Source organism: Panthera tigris, chromosome B4 (assembly GCF_018350195.1).
Source record: "Panthera tigris isolate Pti1 chromosome B4, P.tigris_Pti1_mat1.1, whole genome shotgun sequence".
In the NCBI taxonomy this organism is placed as follows: Eukaryota; Metazoa; Chordata; class Mammalia; order Carnivora; family Felidae; genus Panthera; species Panthera tigris.
The window spans coordinates 46,807,463-46,828,415 of NC_056666.1; the positions used below are offsets into that span (position 1 = coordinate 46,807,463).

A 20,953-nucleotide genomic window follows, 5' to 3' on the forward strand; every position below is an offset into this window, starting at 1 on the left:
AGACCGATTGGCCCAGCTCATGCACTGCCTTAGGAACTACTTTCTTTCAGGGGTTTTTGACAAGTGAACCACACATCCTTAGCTGTTGTGAGGATGTCATGGTTGTTTTCTTTTGTTTTTGAGAGAGAGAGAGTAGAGGATAGGGGCAGGGGTGGGGGGGGGAGAGAGAGAGAGAGAGAGAGAGAGAGAGAGAGAGAGAGAGAGAGAGAATCTTAAGCAGGCTCCATGCTCAGTGCTGAGCCTGACCTGACACGGGGCTTGATCCCACAACCCTGGGATCATGACCTGAGCCGAAATCAAGAGTCAGATGCCCCAGCGACCGAGCCACCCAGGTGCCCCCAGACGTCATGTTATTTTCATGTGCACACAGCTGCTCTCATAGAGTCCTGTAGTGTCAAAGAAGGGGGTGGTAGTGGCAGAATGGCTGCATGTCTGGGTCATCTGTAACCTGGGGGGGGACTTATCCTGGAACATGGGTGTACAGGATGATGTGTGATTTCATGACACTTCAAATCAAAAAACTGAAGTCGCGTTATGAAGACTATTCCAGGGAGCTAGAAAGCCACCCGGCTTCGCAGCACCAAACTCCTAGCCCAGCCCAGGTCAGCGAAACCACAGCCGCCGAGCAGAATGCCCCGCTCTGCCGTGCGCTGTGTGTGGCTCTACCATCCCCAGCAGAGGGGACCAGAGTGACGATCACGTACTTGTGTTAAAAGCCTCTTTTCCGGGGCGCCTGGGTGGCTCAGTCGGTTGGGCGTCCGACTTCAGCTCAGGTCACGATCTCGCGGTCCGTGAGTTCGAACCCCGCGTTGGGCTCTGGGCTGATGGCTCAGAGCCTGGAGCCTGCTTCCGATTCTGTGTCTCCCTCTCTCTCTGCCCCTCCCCTGTTCATGCTCTGTGTCTCTCTGTCTCAAAAATAAATAAACGTTAAAAAAAAATTAAAAATTAAAAAAAAAAGCCTCTTTTCCACGACTTGGGGTGGAGAGGAGAGATTGCAATTCCAACTCAAGAGGAGATTCCGAAGTGCAGAATATTAGAGGCAGCTATTAGAGAAGTTCTCACAACCGTCATTAGTGGGGAATAAAGTATCTCTTTCTCTGCATATGGTGGCTCCTGAATGAACGAATGGCTGAACGGCACAGGCCTTTTCCAAATAAATTAATCTCGCAATGTGAGACCTCAGTGTTCACTGACTTCTTCCTCTGGGTGTGTGGATCGTTTTTTCTGTGTGCTTTGCATGGTGGACTTGCCCCTGACCGCAGGCATTCTGAGTATTGGTACTTTTAGGGCCACACCTGACCCCATGCTTACAGATGCCCACCATGTCCTGTGCCATGTATTTATGGCTGTCAGACTGCAGGGGTATTTAAGGAAATCAGGCTGCTCGGTCTACACTGTTTGGACTCCAAATCACCCCGAATCTTGTCAGACCTAGTGGTGACCCTCTTCGTGGGGGCCTGAGTTGCACGGGGGTAACAGGTGCTCTGGGAGCCGGTGCTGACTTTGACTCTGCCCCATCTCCACGGGAAGCCTTCTCAGCCTTCTCCTGTCAGCAGCAGAGGATTAGAACAGACTCCTCTGGCAGCAGCCTCTTCTCATTAGCAACCTGGAATCACTGCTGTGCTGAAGGCTGCATTGTTCTTCCACGTTTGAATATCAATTTGCATAATGAAGCAGGTGAGAGCGCCTCTTGCCCGTTCAGGCAGCCCTGATTGGCAGAGAGAAAGGGATTTGTACATAATTGGCCGCAATTAATTTGACGCGCTTTTATAAGGAGAAAAGGAAAAAGCAGAAAATTGCTCAGTGCTCCAAGTCAAAGCGGCATCTGCACCCTCTGTGGCGTGTGCGTGTGTCTGCAGCGATGGGTGGGTGTGTCATGTACAGGCATGTGAGTGGGAACCTTGTGTGCTCAGCTGCAATTTTTTTTTTTTTTTCTGGGAGCAAGAAAAGGCTCATTCCCTGGAGGTTCCTGTGCCCGGGAGGTCCACGGCTGCAGTGTCCTTCATAACGCAATGCTGTTAGCCATCTTGTTCAATTTGTGTTTGAGGCCACTAGGAGACATCATTAGACATCCTAGCATTCTTTCTTTAGTACCACAATGACACCCAGCTCAACATCTCTTTTGTACTCAGTCCAAAAAAGGCTGAGTCCCAGCTGTCTCGGGGTCTGTTGGCAATCAGTTCTTGCAAGAAACTGAACTGGCTTGTACTTAACTCAGAACACGCTGTAGTGCTAGTGATAAGCTAGGAGATGTGTGAGCAAGTGTTAGGGAATTAAGCATTTGGCAGTTTTAATATCAAGGTGGTTTGTAGAACTTAAGCTACTCATGGTCTACCCTGAGGCCACAGATGCCTCAGAAACAGTCAATAGTGTTCTTGCCTTACTTCCGTCCTAAGATGAAGACAGAGGGACGCAGCAGGGCACATTTCCCTCCTCTCCAATTCTTTCCTCTCTGCCTTCCTTTCCGCTGAAGGGAAGGTTCCTGAGAGTGAGATCTTTTCCTTTCTGGCTGGCTTGGGTTAAGTCCATTGGTTTCTTCCTAAAAGAGAGAAACTCCGCATCCAAGAACATTCTATGTCCGTTTGATTCGTTCATCTAGTCAACCCTCAATAAGTAAGTGGCTTTTAAATGTGTAAGAAATGAGTTCAGAAACAAAGGCAACAGAGCCTGTGCTGAACAATCTCTTAGATTCGAGTGAACAGAGTCCCTTCTATGTTCCTGTGCACTTACAGCTGGGTCGAGAGTGGTCTAGCCACCCTCTGTGGTCCAATCACCCTCTCGAGAACCCGAGAGGTCAGGGCAGAAAGGGCCCCCATGACCGGGGGTTTGACGGTCTTCTGCCGCCTCAGGCCAACACCTCTAGAGGCACACCCAGGCACACGGGGCTCGGTCAGTGCAGTTAAATGGGACTGCTGCAGGTTTATGGGGTCAGTTCTCCCTAGATCAAATCCCGATGCCCTCACTTCCTAGTTGTAGGATGTCAGTGAATTTGCTTAACTGTTACATGATTCTCATCTGTAAAATAATGTTAATGATATCTAGCTTAAAGGGTGGGTATGATGATTAAAAATATAAACAAATGTGAAGAGTCTCACAACAGACACATTCAATAAATGTTCAATAGGTGTTGAGAAACTCATGCAGATTTGGCCCCAGGAATCTCAGTGACTATCAGCTAGCCAAGATAAAGGGCAAAGTGAAGCCCACTGCTATAGATTTTGTATTCTAGCTGTTCTAGAAGAAGGGGATAAAGGCAGGGGAGCTAGGAAAGGTCCTGGGAGGCAGGAAAGCATTCACTTGATGGGCACTGTGCTAATCTAGGGCTGATGGTCTCTATGCGTGGCCAGAGTTCAAAGCAGACTCTTCTCCTTGTCAGGCAAGTTCATGGGTTCCTCAGAGAGTCTTTCAGAGTGAGAACATTGGTCAGCAACTCCCTGATTGCAGCTGGCTGCTTACATCAGTCCCTCCGGCTTCTCCATCAGATGACACCCCTCCTGTGTATTTCTGTTTCGATTGCCTCATCCGAAGCAGGAAGCCCTTTGAGCAGGGTATCTTTAAAAACACCCCCCTCCGCTCCTGGCCCAGACTGACTCCCTCCTGCCCATGTGGCCTAATCTAGACTTGAGGAACAAAGGCCTACCTCATCACTGGTGGGGATCTGGACCACCCACCAGGCGACTGGCTCAAGCCAAGACCCGTCATCCTCGATCTTCTCAGCTACAGGTCAAATGCCACTGTTTCTCCATTTGAACTGCAGGGGGTGAATGCCAAGCTCTCCAAATGATCCCTTCAAAACCCTTTTAGTGGGTTTGAGGGGAGTGGGAGGATAGGAGGGGATGCCACGGACCTCTAATAACTTCCCCCAAAGTAATGTGCTCTCATGACCCGTCTTACAGTTGTGGTTTCCTGGCCGCCTGCTGGCAGGTCCTGTTAGGTGGGAGCTTTTGCACCTGTACGTTACTTCTACCTGGATGGACAGGGTCCTATTCATTTGAAAAGGTTCCCCAAGTGACTTTGATATTCGTGCTCTGCTCCACCCCGCCCCTTCCCAGGCAGCTACTTCTCCTGTGTCCCCACAACAGAAAGAGCTACTCAAACAGACTAGCCATATAATTTTTCAAGTGAGGACCTGAAGCTCTCATCTTCCTCCTCCTGACTGCCTCCTGCACGCACCGTGATGGAGCTTCTCGCCTGCCTGTTTCCTTCTCTCCGTTCGGGCAGCTCTCAGGATCACACCGGCCTGGAGACAATGCCCCTGATAGTCTGAATCAAAGCCCTCCAGACAGGACTGCATAAAATACCAGAGCAAATACAGAGCATGAGTGGTCTCTTAATGGCTCTGTGTGAGCCATGCTGGAGAAGAAAACCCAACATCGAATTATGAATGAAATGGTTGGGCTTCCCCAGCCTCTGGCGGTCTCAGATCCCTACTGGCCCCAGCACATGCCCAGCTCTGCAGAAAGCTTCCAAAAATATAACAGGTGTTACACAGTCCACTGGGACCCTTGTCTACTCTTGCCATCATGATGGCAAGGAAGGGCACTGGAAGGGCAAAAAAGGCTGAAGCATCCACAGAGCCCAGAGCTCGCCCAGGCTACAATGTTCACTGTGGACACAACTGGAACCTCTCTAAAGCCTAATTCATTTTAGGCCTGATGCCTTTGGCCACATGTAAATTGTGATGGCTGCACTAATTTGTCTTAAAGGACTTGCACTTAGTTGCCCAGCAAGAAACACTACTTCTTAATAAATTCTCAACCCACAAGCCGAGATTTAGTGAGCGTATAAAAGTTTAGCCCCCTTATACTAAAACACTTATTTCTACTTTGTGTTTTTGATGAGAGAGAAAAGGATGTTGAGGAATTCTCTTATTTTTCTTTGGAGGAAATAAATTTCAAAATGAAGAAACTGCCTTCAGTAGTCAGCTAACCAGAACAGCTCTTCTCCTAGGACCAGAGACCTGGCTGTAAGTAGATTCCATCACCCCTGGGAGTCCCCAGAGCCACTTGCCCTTCCCAGCCTGGGAGAGATGGCCTGACAGAGAGAGACCTGAGATGGAAGTCACACAGATAAATTCAGTGATCTGACCAGTTCGAAGAAGTAATTGGCTCCTCCCACTCTTAGAGCACCCAAAGCTTAGGTACGGCCTGCCATGCTATATGCTTTGATTTTTGTTAACTGAAATCATGTGTTGTTTATTGCAAACTGCAAATTTATTTGGGGCCCAGTTCAATTCAACAGAGGTGGGGAAACTGTGAATTCATACTCATGTTAGCTTGTATAGTTGCATTTTTAAAAATGTTATGGCTCCAGGAAGGCTCTGTTCCTCTAATATCTTACATAGGGACATATTTCTAAGAAGAGTTATACAGAGTCCAAGATTGGTTCTGATGCTTTTCTTTGCCCTTTCTTCCTTCTTTTCTTTTCCTTCTTTCCTTCTTTCTTTCCTTCCTACCTTCCCTCCTTCCTTTGTTTCTTTCCTTCCTCCTTCCTTCTTGCCTTCATTTCATTTTATTTTTACTCATTTCACAGAAAGATGGTTCCGCTTATCAACAGAATGAGACAAACTTTCTTCTTTTGCCAGGTAAGAAAGACAACCTTTCTCAGATCTACATTGTAAAACTTATGGTCTATGTACATGGGAAACATATGTTCCTTATGTAGCTTTGTGTTAAGTTCCTAGCTACCCAGTTATCTTGTTATCCATATGTACTCTTTTTTTTTAAATATAATTTATCATCAAGTTGGCTAACATATAGTGTATACAGTGTGCTCTTGGTTTTGGGGGTAGATTCCCATGATTCATCGCTTACATACAACACCCAGTGCTCATCCCAACAAGTGTCCATATGTACTTTTGGAGGATAGATATACAGTTGACCCTTGGACAACATGGGTTTGAACTGCCCAGGTCCATTTATATGAGGATTTTCTTCTATAAATACAATCTAGTAGTGTAAGTGTATTTTCTCTTCCTTATGATTTCCTTAATAGCATTTTCTTTTCTCTACCTTTTAAAAAATATTTATTTATTTTGAGAGACAGAGAGAGAGAGCGAGCGAGCAGGGGAGAGGCAGAGAAAGCGGAAGAAAGAGAATCCAAGAAGGCACCACACTGTTAGCGGGAAGCCCGATGTGGGGCTTGAACCCATGAACCGTGAGATCATAACCTGAGTTGAAACCAAGAGTCAGATGCTTAACTGACTGAGCCACCCAGGCACCCCTTCTTTCTTCTTACCTTTATTGTAAGAAGGCAGTATGTAATACATATAAACATACAAAATATATGTTAATTGGGTATTTATGTAAGCATAAGGCTTCCAGTCAACATTAGGCCACTAGCAGTTAAGTTTTGGGAGAGTCAAAACTTATACTCAGATTTTTGACTGTGCAAGGGATTGGTGTTCCTACCCCCACGTTGCTCAAGTGTCAACTGTATATATATATATGTGTGTGTGTGTATGTGTGTACATGTGTGTATACATATATACACACATGTACACACATACACACACACACACACACACACACACATATATATATATATATATATATATATATGAGTATGCATTCCTGTGTAGCAAAGAATCTAACAAGGAAGATCCGCTCATCTACATGAAGAGAGAGGACACCTGTTTACCTTTGTTAAGAAAAATGTCACCTGTGCCTTTTGATCAAATCAAGTCCCTTCTAGTTCTGTGATTTGAACAACGCAACACAATCCAGAACATGAGAGGGGTGCATTAATCATATTTTTCCCTAGAAAGGAGTTATGGAAATGATACATCATACAAAAACAGGTTCTCAATCCCCTTTGACAATGTTACTATAAAGAGGTCTAGTAGAAGGTTGTGTGGGAAGTGTGCACACACAATATACTGTGAGGAGCTGACCGAAATCAGGCTGAAGGACCGAGCAAATGGGAGCACACAATGACACTTAGGTTTTTTACTGTCTCCCTAAATAAAATCCACCAGCACGGAGAAGACTTCCGTCACATGTAAAACATGTCTCTGCAAATCTTCAGTGTGATGTAGATCAATTCTTCGAAGCAAAGGAGCTGAACTGGATCCTGCTGTAAGAAATACCCACGTTGGAAGGATGGGGCCGGGTGCTGACAGAGGAGACTGAGACGAGTAAGAGAAACTCCGAAGTTTAACATCTGCAAGGAGCTCAGAGTGCAGGTGGTAAGAGAGTCACAGAGGCCCTGTAGGAGTTTCCTGTGGCTGCCTTTACAAATTACCATTAAAACAACACACAGTTATTTTCACACAGCTCTGGAGGCCAGAGGTCCAAAATCAAAGTGCCAGCGCTGTGCTTCCTCCAGAGGCTCTAGGGGAGAATCTATTCCTTGCCTCTTCCAGCTTCCAGGTGGTTCTTGTGGCTGTAACACTCCAATCTCTGCTTCTGCCTTCTCCTGATACTCTCTTCTGTGTCAAATCTCTACCTTTCTCTCTTGTCCAAGAACACTTGTCATTGGATTTAGCACCAACCTGGATAATCCAGGATGATCTTATCTTGAGATCCTTAACTTAATTACATCTGCAAAGGTGTTTTTTTTTTTTTTTCCAAATACAGTTATTACTCACAGAATCCAGGGCTTAGGATGTGGATGTATCTTTTAGGAGGTGGCCCATTCAACCCACTATAAGCCCCAACAGTATAGCAGAGGTCAGAAGTAAGGAATCCTGTGTGGGAAGCCATGGAATGTCAGGAAGCAGGTGGCCAAGGGGACAGGGGACCAAGGTGAAGCCTGATTCTGTGGAGAGGCACCCAGAAAGTAGAGAAAGGAGACTCTGGGCTCCCCTTTGGAGCCCAGCAGTCAACACCAAGCCATGTGCACCCTGGAACTAGGATGACCACTACAAAGTCCCACTGGATGCCTTGGTCAAGTCAAAACTGGACTCAGGAATTAGGGTTCGAGTAAAAAATGGACTCAGGAATTAGCAAGAGGCAGAAGTAGTCCCATTCTCAAATAAAATTAGAGAAGTGGTGATAGCTGATGCTGATCAACAGAACTGGGGCTGGGCAAGTCCCAAGCTTTGTTCTGGATCTATCTTGACGAAGGCCACCCTGGAAAGAATGAGGGATATTCAGTGCTTGGGGTGACAGCCCATGTACAATGTCATATTGGTTCTGGTAATGGAGCGACAAAGGGGCAGGTGCCCCTTCCCCTACGCACGCATGCCGTGTGCCCTGTATTCTCCCAGGGTCTGAGTTTTCTTTTCTTACCACATCTTCCAGAATTGCTCTTGACCAGCTGTTACAAGAGGACCAGTTGCTTGACAGCTCCACAGGACTCCCACGCAAGAAATCACACCCTATTTTGCTCAGCTACCTGAAGGTCCGGCACAGGCCCTCGTTTCTAGCTCCCTGGCTAGTTAGTCATGCCTGCCACTTCCCCAAGTAAACTATTTTTGGCTCAGTGTTCCGTGATCTGACCAAGAGGGTCAGGCCCAAGGTGTGACAGATCCAGCTTGAGGTCAGCTGTCTCTCACTGGCTTTCGGCCTAAAATTAATAGGACAAGGAAGACACCTCTGCACAGTGGACGGCACAGCCCATTTTCCTCATGTGCTCAAATACCATCCAAACATTACAAGTCCGTGTACTGTGGTGTAAATATGCTTATCGCTAGGCTGGTTTTCTTCCAGAATGCATATCGAACCTGTGTGCATGTGGATTTAAAAATCCTACACTGTCTGTATTCCAAAAGGATAGGAGATGACTTCAAGATCCTATGAGGCTTCACAGAAACTCAGAATAATCATTATCTAGAAAAGCCATAGGCCCTCCCCCAGTGGTTAGAAGGCTGTCCTGATTATACCTTCCATGTTGCAAGCAAAGGAGGTTGTCCTTGTTAACCAGACAAGCACCTTTTGGACATTTTACAGTTAATAAAAAATTCCTAGGGTTCCTGGAAGAAAAAAACCGCAAAAAACAACGTGGGTGCACGTCACATTGGTGGTGAGAATGCGTGAAGCAGGACGCAGTCAAACATGCTTGGAAACCCAATGATCGGATGGCGGTTTCCAGCGACCTTCAAAGTCTCTGCCTCCTTGCGGGCTTTCTTCACCCCATGACTCCGTAACTGTCCCTTCTCTCTCCTGCTGCCACCCCTCTCCCCTCCTCCAGCAGGGGCTGAAAGTTCAGGGTCACACTGGGCTCAAGCTAAAGTCAATTTGTGGGCCATTAACCTGCACAAGTACTGGAAATCACCATTATTCTCGATTTAAAGTAATGCCTCTGAAAGCCTTCTTAAATAAAGTGCAAATGTTAAGATACTGTCTAATTACTGTGGATCAGTTCATCAGATAGCTGCTTTTTGGTAGAGGAAAAGGATCTAACGTGTTATGCTTTGACAAGGTAGATGGGAGGATAGGAAGAAGGAGGATTAACGGAAACAAAGCACTGGGATCTAACCAGGATGGAACACTGTTTAAGGGCCCTAGGCAGCGAAGAACATCAAAAGGGAAATTACTTAACCTTTCCCACTTCAGCTGCCTCATCCACAAATGAAAACATTAACAGTGTCATTACATGAGATAATCTAGGTAACGTAACTGGCATTCTGCCTGGTTTGTGAGAGTTGAGAAAAACGTTTGCAGAGATATTATTGTTGAAGTTATATTAATAATAACGATGACTGTTATTACCATTATCCGGAACAGAAGTAGTAACAGTAGTCCTGGGGGTGGCGGTGTATGGTGACCTGAGGGTTAAGTGGAACTGATACAGAAAGTCATTAAGTTAGAGAACAGAAAATGAGATGAAAAAGCGGGGGCAGGGTGTCAATACCAATCCTTAGCTACGTCGTAACTTGGTCTGGGATGAGCTACGAGGGAGAAATCCTGGCAAAGTGATTTTAGAGCCAAACACCCAGGGACTCAAACCTTGGCTCTGTCACTTGCGAATGTGGGACTTTAGGGAAGTCAGTAAACTTCCCAGAGTCTCAGTGTCGTATTTGTAAAGTGAGAATGATCGTACCTACGTGAAGAATAAGCATATAAGATATAGGTAACGTACATAATGGGCCCGGTAAATATGTCCCTTCCTTCACCTGGTGGTCAGGCTCTTTCCCCTCCTTTCTGTGGCCGGCGGGCTGCAAAATGAGAAATCCATCCGGATAGGTGAGAAACAGTAGAAGAAGTAGCATGGTGGGCTCTTTGTTAAGAGGAGAAAGATGTCACCAGCTTCCTTACATTTTCCTCCCACTGGGGGAGCCGAGGGAATGTACAGTAGGGCTGCTAAATGTTAGAACTTGCACCCATATTTAGTTACAGCATGTAGTGGGATAATTCTGAATTCACTGATGTAATGTGCTAGTGCACAGTGGAAGCCATCCAGTGAAAAGGAGCCCCAAAATAGGTTTTCATGGAAACTTAACTCTGAACACTCTGATTTTGTGCCTTACCATAAATGAGATCTGGGAACATTTCTCCGCCAAAAAATTGAAGATAATTTCCTAAAGATATATAAATTTAATGGCTATAAATGTCATCTCCTCATCACCGCAAGATATTCACCATTTGATTTGAGTTGTATGGAAGATACGCCATCCGTGACAGTGAAAACAAGTTTAAGAAATCTCTTCCATTTCAAGTGTTACTTTCCTTGATGAAAATTTAACTTCACTGAAAGAAGAATCTTCAAAATCACCTCATTTCTATTCTCACTGCTGCTGTCTTGACAACTTCATTCTTTACATTCTCTTTTTCTAAATTCACAGAATACACTTGCTGTCACGCAAAGTCAGGCCCAAGACGTTGTTTTCCAAAGGTGTTGGGAAGGAAAACTAATACCAATTTGGGGATTATAAGCGCACTTTCAGAAAACACTCTTTCTGATTTGTATTAGCATTCCTGACACTGATATGCGTTATATGTCATTAGTTACTTAAATGTTTTCTATAATTATGTAAATTATGTCACAATGTCTGGCAGGATGCTTACACTTTACTATTTTGTCATTTGCAAAGTTCTGAAATGTATCTGATAACCATTTTCACGTATTTTCAAATCACACAGTTGTGAAAGGGTTCTTGCTCCCTTGTTGTTTTACCTTTGCCTATAATGCTTAGTCCGGTGTTCTGCGCGAGAGCCTCTTACGTAAATATATCCCATCTCCCCCTCTCCTCACGGACTTTTTTAAAATAAGGATAACCAAGTTATTGCCACTGCCCTTATGGAAGTCATGGTCAAATGGGGGAGATACAGTTAGGTAGAGGCCTATAGATTATTACATGATAATGTGGAAGACAGGTGTTATTAATAAAGGTATGGATGACTGCCACGTCAGTGGAGAGTATGACTCACCAGCCAGATGACCCAAGGAAAGCTCTACAAATGAAGTGACCTCTAATCTGGGTCTGGAAATTTCAGTAGGAGTTTAGTGAGTGAAGTCAAGAGAAGAACATCCCAGGAAGACGCACACACAGAGGCATGGCTGGCAAAGATAAGAAGTCTAGGAGGCCTAGCGGGGAGGCCGCAAGACACTAAGCACTGGCTGACGAGACTGAAGAGCTGGAATACACTGGAATCATATGTAAAGGCCCTGAGAATAACAGTCCGTATTCTACAAGCAAGGGAGCCACTGACGTTCTTTAAGCAAAGAACTGATGGGATCCAACTTTTCAGAACATAACCAACGTGGTGTGGAGGACAGACAGGTGCACAACCTCTTTGGTTTCAGCAGCCTAGAACGATATGTTCTTTCAAAACCACCGAAGGGAAAACCGTCTCCTTGCACCTTAATTATGCTTAATTCACATAGAAAATCGCATGGTTGCTGCCAGGTGGCTCGTGAATGTATGGGAAAGATAAAGACAGTGCCCTAAGCAATTCTCAGAGATACTTGAAGAAAACCAAATGATAAATATGGTGGATCCCTCACTTAGTAGCCCAGAGCTCCAAGAGGGACTGTGGTCCACGTACCTCTGCCATACTACTGACCGCATGGCGATATGGTCCCACCATATTCCGCGTGGGGACATGATCGACCAAGCCTCCGCAGAGCCTGATGAGAAGACACGGTAGGCCACACCTCTGGCAAATCCACATGTGAGGACACGGCCCACCATGCTGCTGCCACATCCATCCGTGTTTTAGGACGGGCACAGTTCACCTCATCTATGCTACATTCAAGCGAGGAGCCCTGAAGAACTAGCTGTTCTTAGCCCCACTGCTGCCCCTGTCACAGAAACAGGCACAGAAATTAGTGTAACAGGAGGTGAAGGGAGGTATGTAATTCAACTTTTCTGAGTCAGGATCATAATGATGAAAGATGTTGACGAAGGACCAAAGAGAAATGTTTAAAATGAACTAAGTAATAAATTCATGAATATATGAATACATGAATAATAAATCATGCGTTAGAAGAGCGAAGTAAATAAAAACTTAAAAACAAGGAAGAAGAACTACATAAGAGGTATTATTTTTTAAAATGAAGAAAATAAAGGGGGTGCCTGGGTGGCTCAGTCGGTTAAGCATCCGACTTTGGCTCAGGTCATGATCTCGCGGCTGGTGAGTTCAAGCCCCATATCGGGCTCTGTGCTGACCAAGCTCAGAGCCCGAGCCTGCTTCGGAATCTGTGACTCCCTCTCTCTTTGCCCCTCACCTGCTCAGGCTCTGTCTCCTCTGTCTCTCAAAAATTAAATTAATGTTAAATTTTTTTTTAAATGAAGAAAACAAAGGAAGACAAGTCAGAGAAAGAGCTAATATGACAAGGTAAACACAGGGAATGAGCCTCATATGTACATATATATATATATATTTTTCCATTCCCTTTCTCACATGCTTTTGAGTGTTCTTGGTGAGCAGAGGTGAGTAGATGGAGAAATCAGAACCTATGCCCTTCCTTTTAACTCTTCTCAAACCATTTGCCAAGTGTTTAAAATTTTATTTTGGGGAAACCTGCCCTATGTTAGAAATCATTGACTCTCTGACCTATCTGTTCCAAACACAGATCTGTCTATATCTTGTAGTTTCATCCTGGGGAAAGGGGTGGGAAATCACATTCTCTAAATCTTTTTTTTTTTAAGTTTATTCTATTTATTTTGAGAGAGAAAGGGGGGAGGCAGAGAGAGAGGGAGAGAGAGAATCCCAAGCAGGCTCCGCAGGATCAGTGCAGAGCCTGACATGGGGCCCGATCTCCCGAACTGTGAGGTCATGACCTGAGCTGAGATCAAGAGTCACATGCTTGACCGACTGAGTCACCTGGGTGCCCTTCACATTTTCTCACTCTTGAGGAAACACAGGGTGGGAAATCTGTTGTGGGTGAGTTTCCGGAATGATGCAGGGGCATCCCCGAGTCTTACTGGCCATTCCGTGGAGGTAGCTCCTATCCCTAGTCTTGGACCCTCCCAGCTATCATGGCCTCAGGGGACAGATGGCCCACAGAAACCGTGAAGCTTCAGGCAGACCTGGAGAGTACCGTGTGTAGGACAGGTTTGGCACATCCTCCTCCAGGAAAGATGCAAACCAGCAGAGACTCTCGTTCCTTTCTCGACTGCACAGCCTGGCAGGGGGCCTGCCATGGGTATGGGGGCCACCTATTCACCAGCACCACATGGGGCAATCGTCGAGTTCAACAGCAGTTCCTTCTCTTCAGGAACAATGTGTACCACCCTCCTGCTTAGCCCTGGGAACACACGGGTGTGCAGATGAACAAACGGAGAGCCCACTGGGCGGAAAATGAAGGCCACAATGGGCCAGCGCCCTCAGTGTGGGTCGCCGGGGGCGACCCTCTAATAACACACTGAACAGGCAGCCCTGTGCTGACGGGCCACCCAAGCACATCCGGTAGGAGGTACCATATACTCAGAAAGCCGTGACCACACCAAGCCGCTTATTTGCAGCCCAGGGTGTGCTTTTGCCAACCTTTCACAAATCAGAAGGCGAATGTGAAGTACTATTATTTCAGTAGGGACCCTGATTTTTGCTCCCATATCCCCACGTAAGGAAACACAAGAAAGAACTGCCCCGATTCCAAAGGTGGAGAAAATTAACAGGTATGTGAGAACTTTCGAGTATGGCTCAGAATAGGACTGAGGGCAAGATGGGCAGTTTCAAATGGTTCTCTTACCTTTTTGTCACTCAGGCCAGAAACCTGGTCCACATACTCCTCTTGGATCATGAAGGCAGCTAAGTTGGCAGTGTAGCTGGCCAGGAAGATGACGGCAAAGAAGGCCCACACCGACACCATGATCTTGGAGGTGGTCCCCTTTGGGTTCTGCACGGGGACGGAGTTGTTAAACACCAGACCCCAGAGTAACCAAATAGCTTTGCCGATGGTAAAAGATGGGCCACCTGGCTCTGTCATGACGAAAAGACAAGGGCAGAACGTCAAGACAGAATCACTGATTTTATTTACACCTACAAATACACAGAGCTGGTAAGTTCCTGCTCAGAGCAGGAAATACCCCAACTAAGATACAGACACTTTTAAGTTGACAGCTTGTGCCTCTCTTCTCCCGGGACCCTCAGGAAGGCAGAAGAGGGCTCTTTAGAAGAAAATCCAGGGGTCTGGGGTGTGCATGAGGTCCTCCTTCAACTAATGTTTGTGATTCAGCCCAGGCACCGGCTTCCTGCCCCCGTGTATATGAGACCCTCAAGATCACATCAAAACTGAATAATAACAAAGGCAACTACCCCACTACTGTCACACTTGTGCCCTTATTACTGTTGTTCCTAAAATTTATATTTGTACCAACCAAGAAAGGATTTCAACCTTAAAAAAAAAGGTCCACAAGAATTGTGTGGACTCTTCTACCACTGTCATGGACCTTCTAGAATTTTATTCACACTGATGCTAGATGACTTTGAATGTCCTTTATTCTAATTCTTCTTTCGCTTCTAGCGCTTCGCAGTAAATGTTTCAAAGATAACCTCGACCCCAGTCCAATGCCAACACATCCCAATTGTTTCCTATCATGGTAGCTTCTGTGTAAAAGAGTATCAGGAAGCCCAGGGAGGAAGTCACAGACACCTGGCTTTTGCCACACTATCTGAGGGCAGAAAAGTAGACTGTCTTTGACCTCTTCCCCCCCAACCTTTACGCACACCGTGCCAGGGCTTCTGCCCATAGATTTATTGTGGCCTCCTTGCTTTCAGGGCTTGGCGATGGCAAAATCTTGCCATGATGTAACCCCTCCACTGCAGAAATGAACATCTGCCTGCACAGTTTCACAACACATTAGCACACGTCTTATGATGCTATCTGTGATCCTGATGGCATCTGCTCTGACAACTAAATCAGTGACTACACATGTCAAGCCCAGTGTCTCACTGTGCACACACATCTGTGCATGTGGACCTTATTTCATGAAGCAGATGTGTAACTAAAAAGTTGTTCATAAATCAAAGTGTTATACATTGTAAAATGCCCCAAGGAGACTTGATATTTAAAGTGATCCCGTGTTGAGTTCCTTCGCGAAGACAAGCCTCCTTTGGTAAAATAAGTAATCATAAGCCCTTGCTTTGAATTTTGTGGCTGGATTTTTCGCCTCTTTGATTTCTTCAAGGTGAAGGGACAGCATCCACTAACCTCAGTTCTGGGCACTGTCAACATATGTACGTCCTTGTGTGTTTCTCAGAGGTTTCACTTGTTACTAATGCCCTCGGGATGGGGAGTAGGTTCTGGTTCTGGAAGACCCTTGGGCACAGGCACAAAGTCCCCTGACTGGACCTTATTGTGGAGACGTTCAGACCTCCGCTCCAGAATGCACGAGCCAAATAAGAAGGAGGGTCTGCACCCAGAAATACCTCAGGGTAGGAATGGTTTACCGCCTGGACTGTGAAGTCAACAGACTGCCGCCTAGCACCCCAACCCCAAAGGTTCTTATTAAATTGCTGTGGGGTGGGTGGTTATTCTATTATGCAACCAAGGTAGAAAACCACTATTTTGGAATATAGTAGTGGTCCAAGCTCCACACTGGACTTAGTGAATCAGAATATTAGAAAATCAGGTCCAAGCACCTTTGTGTTTTAAGTGCCCACTGATGATTCTTTGTGTGGTGCAGGTTAAAAAAAAAATCTTTTCTCTTGGAGGCATAATTTCAGAATAAAGCTCACATTCTGGAAGGGAGTAGACTCAGAAAAAAGTGTACTATTTCCTAATTCTGGGGTTTTCAGAAAGTTTTAGAGGATGTATTCACAAGGGTCCCATGGCCCCCTTCAGAAATCTAGTAAATGTTTTGTGAGGTCTCATAAATGCCTCACACACATGGGCAGCACTCATATCTCTTGACCCACTTAGCCAGAAAATTGGACTGCCCCCGACAGTAGCTATGGGTCAGAATTGCTATCCGTTGGCCATTTTATTTCAAACACCCGATGTCTGTACCCCCTGGAAGAGGGATCTGAGTCAGGGTCACATGCTTTGGAGATCTTGTACCTTGGCGGTGGAGAACTCTTTCAGCCACAGCTACCCTGCATGTACCCTGGGGCAGTCTAAAGTTTTTATTCTTAATATATGGGTATATCTGCCTTGTTAGTCCATCTGTTCAGACAGACTGCTCACCGCCTAAGGTTATCAAAATAGTTTCCTCTGACATGTTTATGCCATGCGGATCTCCTGCTAGCTTTCCTCTCGTTTACCCCCGGGGGGAACTGGGCTTGCTGGGTGAGGCTTCTGCCAGCGAGGGGACATACCGATTCAGACTAACCTCTTAATTGGGGTATTTCTAATGAGTTGCCAAGCTGTTGACATAGAAGGCTGAGGGTTCGTTTTCGGAAACGGATGAGTTAGGGAAGGGGCAGACACCACATGAGGCGTACAGAGGCCCGGAAGTGACAACGAGAAAAAAACAGAACGCAGAAATGCCAACGGCTACAGCTGGCCTTACCTCTGCCATCAGCGAGGCACCTGTTATAACCCACAGGGCTGAAGTACTCGAAGACAAAGACAGCCACGGCTGAGACGATGAGCAGCATCACGAACATCATAACCCATACGTCAGCACTGAATGGCTCTGGGGAAGGAAAGAAAAAATCAGTGCTCAGAATTAAAACAGAGCAAAAACAGATTCTGACTTATTTGCATATCCATTTGCTCAGGCAACACGTGTTTTCTGAGGGGAGAACAAACCACAGTTGTGTTGTGTCCCTTCAGAGAGCCAGGGCCCGGGCAGGGGAGAGGTGAGAGGCTATGTCTGGGTGTCTCCATTCCCCTGTTTCTTTTCTTCCAGAGAAGGAGAGCTTCTTGCCTCTGAACTTTTTGAGATAGTTTCTGCCATGGCCAGCAAATGCACAACTACAAGAATAACTAGATCTGGAGTAAATGAATCATATGGGTGTGGTTCATGGCTTATGGTCTCACCTATATGGCTGGCCACACCACATGACGGAGACCTGGACAAGCTTTCACCAATGCTTCCCAGGCTTGTGTGCAAATTCATTCTCAACAGGCACGGTCACTACTTCTGGCTTAACTTGGTTCAGTAATAATTACATCCAACGAACAACTCTTTTGCCCCCTTGCCTCACCTCCTCTAAACTTCCCAGCCTATATTTACTTTTCAACCCTCTTTATTGTGGTGGATTTTATTAAACATCGTTAGGGTATGAGAATAGAAGTCAACATCCAAAAAAAAAAATCCATCCACGTTGACAATCCGTGACTGTCACGGTGGGGATGCAGCAGGTGACAAGGAAACTTGTTTCAGCTGTAATTAACAAAACAACTACAAGCTATTCCCTAACAGTGAGTGAAAGGGGTTGATAGGATAGGACCAGGTAAAACAGCAAGAGAGTGCTTTCTTTCATTTCTTTAATCATTCTTGCTGAATCCCTTCCAGCTGATCCAAACCTCTCTGGCTTAGACGCGTCTAGAAATTGAACACCATATTCCAAGAGCCACCTCACTGAAGGCCTACAAAAAGGGACAATTGCTATTCTTTCCCATGATATGATGTTCCCTCAATTGTGTCTCAAAATAGTTCTGGCCTTTTTAGCTGTCACATCGCATTGTAAACTCATAACTAAGTGAATTAACATACTGTTTTTTCCATTTTCCAAATCATTAATAAAGATGAAGTTGAAAAAAGGGAAAAACTGGCTAGAAATTAGGAAATATCTTCTTACTTGAAATCTCTGCTTTACTTTTGGACTTTTGAAGGGAATTATACAAACCCGGTCACTTAACAATTTAAAAAGGACCTCGATAAGGCACACATCCACTGTGAAATGTAAAACCTTTCAGTGGCAGCCAGAGATGTGAGGGTAACAGGTTTAATTCAAAGCCTCTATATGGTGGAGTATGGAAGGCCCCTCCCCTCGGCTCTCATGGACTGCAGTCCTATCCAGATTAAAGACATCCTCTCTGAGCTTCCTTCTCCCCCACTGAGGCGAGGGCAAGTTTCTGTGTACAAAATACAACAAGCATTTGTATTGGTCTTTACAATTTAGAAGGTACTTTCACCGTATAGTTTATATAATCCTTATAATGGCCCTTTCATTATGGTATCACCATTTCTATTTTACAGAATGGCAGGGCCAGGTTATAACCTGAGGTACTCTGGGGCAAAGTGTATCTCTGCCCACCACACTGGTTCCTGATTTAGGAGTTGCACTCTGAAATGGCTCCACGACTATTGGAACACAGGCTCTGAAGGCAGCCACCTCTGGGCTTTAATCCTGGATTTGCCAGCTATGAACTGACAGATTGTTGGAAAATTGCTTAACAGATCTAAGATTCAGTTTCCCAAGACATAAAATGTGTATAATAATGGTATCAAGGAGATAATATACCAAAATGATGTACAGTATTGCTTGGAAAACCACATAATAGGTGTTCAATAAATGTTGGCTTCTTTTACCCTTGTAATTAATTGCTTCTCCTCCGAACACACACACACACACACACACACACACACACACACACACACACCCTGCTTGGCACTACTGTGTCATTTTAGGGCTTTGCTGATATATCACTGGCTCTTCCAGTTCAGAAGCTGAGGTTAATGCTATATTGTGGTTAGAATTAGAATGCACTTTTGTCTGTGTCTCTTAATGTTCCAATTATCCTTGCAAAGTAAAAAAGCAAATAAAATACATAAAGCTGCTATGAGGATTAATGCATATAGTGTGTGCTATCTAATAGTATTTCACATGAAATTGGCAGGTCCAGAATTTGCTCTACTCTAAGAAGGCTAGCTGAGAAACTCGAGTAGTTTATGGAAAAATTCTATGGAACCTATAACTTTATTTTATAGTGCATTAATTAAAAACGTCCCCTTTCCCCCACTGCCTGCCAGATAGAGCTTAAAGAAGTATCAGTCAAGGTCTATTCCAATATCCTCATGAAAAAAAAAAAAAAGTTGAAGTCCTTCAGAGAGTTGGTGACTCGTCCAAGGGCTTACAGCTTATTTATGTCCAAGCCAGGCCTCCTGCCTCTTAGCCCAATGTCCTGTTTTCAAGGTGACATTTTATTTTCCAACCCCTTGCTCTCACGGCCTCTGCAAAAAATATGGGGTATGAGCTCACAAAGGACCTCATCTAATTGAAATCTTGGCCTTATCTCACCAGGTCTTATATCACATCTAAGGCTTTGACACATAAGCGATGCTGGAGAGCAGCAAAGTACAGAACGACATGAGGAAGGGCGGGGTAAAATGGGAGCGAGCATCCGATCAGCTGTATCTCTCAAAGCTCTGAAAAATGTATGTGAAAAAAAAGCCTCTTTTGGTAGCACCGACTTCAATCTCTGAAGATAATTAAAAAGGCATTTCAATGATATCTAGAATTAGAAATTATTTTTTTAGATTTTTTTTAAATGTTTTATTTAATTTTGAGAGAGAGAAAGACACACAGAGTGTGAGCCAGGGAGGGGCAGAAAGACAGAATCTAAAGCAGGCTTCTGGCTCTGAGCTGTCAGCACAGAGCCAGATGTGGGGCTCAAACTCACAAACTGTGAGATCATGACCTGAGCCGAAGTTGGACGTCCCTAGAATTAGAAAGTATTAAAGCAGGGAGAAGTACCATCTGAGATCAGCTAGTTGAAATGCCTTCTTCTACAGGCGAGGAAACTGAGTCCCAGGATGGAGCACATTTGCTCAGGGTCAAGTGTTGAGTAAGTTGCAGGAATGAGACCAGAGTAGGAACCCTGATTATCACTAGCCTAAGGCTGTTTTCTTCCAGGGTCCTACGCTGTCCTATCAATTGTTTTTGGGTATTCTTCAGTGTTTGTATTTGAGAATAATCAATATTTAAGTCTCCCAAATTAAATGGGCTCCTAGCAAACCACCTCCTGACTGAAAGAGCCTGGCCACGTGCTCGCTCCTTCACTTAATCCTCATACCAAGTATCTGTCCTTACGTCCATGTCCTTCACACCAGTGAGCATATCACTTACCTAAGAAGGCAGAAGGTGAGACAGTCCCATTGCTGCGTGACACCATGACACTGATGCCGGTCTCTATGAAGGGCACAGAGAAGTCGACCACCTCGGATCGCTCCTCATTGATGGTGAGTGATCCCACGGCCATATAGGCCCTCTTCATGACCACCTGGGAGAAAGGCACAGTGCTTCAGGTAGGGCACTCAGGAAGGCCAGGGGCCACCGCAAGGAAAATACAGCCAGGCAGTGGTTTCCTTAGTATAGTGGGAACAGGAGAGCCTGTTCACGGTTTTGTATTTTCTAAAATTTATAAATGAGCATTTTTTTATATTAACATGACACAAAACCCATGAAAAATGGAAACGGCCCTTACTTTCTGACACTCACCTCTCCAATCATACCATTCCAGGTTCCATTGATTTTCTTCCCATGCTTGCCATTGGTAACCAGGTAAAGATCATAGGTGAACTTCACAGATTTGGAAATTTTCTTAAGGATGTCAATACAGAACCCCTTGCAGCACTTTTTGATGTAACCTGGCTCCTCATCTGTTTTGTTCCTAACCGGTTGAAGAAACGAACAAACGAACAAACAAACAAACAAACAAAACAAGGCTTTAT

At 45.2% G+C, this 20,953-nt stretch overlaps 1 protein-coding gene across 1 annotated transcript in view; it reads right to left on the reverse strand.

Moving 5' to 3' along the window:
- The window catches only part of GRIN2B (glutamate ionotropic receptor NMDA type subunit 2B), a 411,355-nt gene that overhangs the window by 29,431 nt on the left and 360,971 nt on the right, over positions 1 to 20,953 (reverse strand). Inside the window, exons 8-11 of the mRNA XM_042991798.1 lie at positions 20,721 to 20,892; positions 20,349 to 20,502; positions 16,841 to 16,966; positions 14,080 to 14,309 (exon numbers count right to left, since the gene is read on the reverse strand). Of these exons, the coding sequence (XP_042847732.1) occupies positions 14,080 to 14,309; positions 16,841 to 16,966; positions 20,349 to 20,502; positions 20,721 to 20,892 (682 nt within the window). The remainder of the gene's footprint in view (positions 1 to 14,079; positions 14,310 to 16,840; positions 16,967 to 20,348; positions 20,503 to 20,720; positions 20,893 to 20,953) is intronic.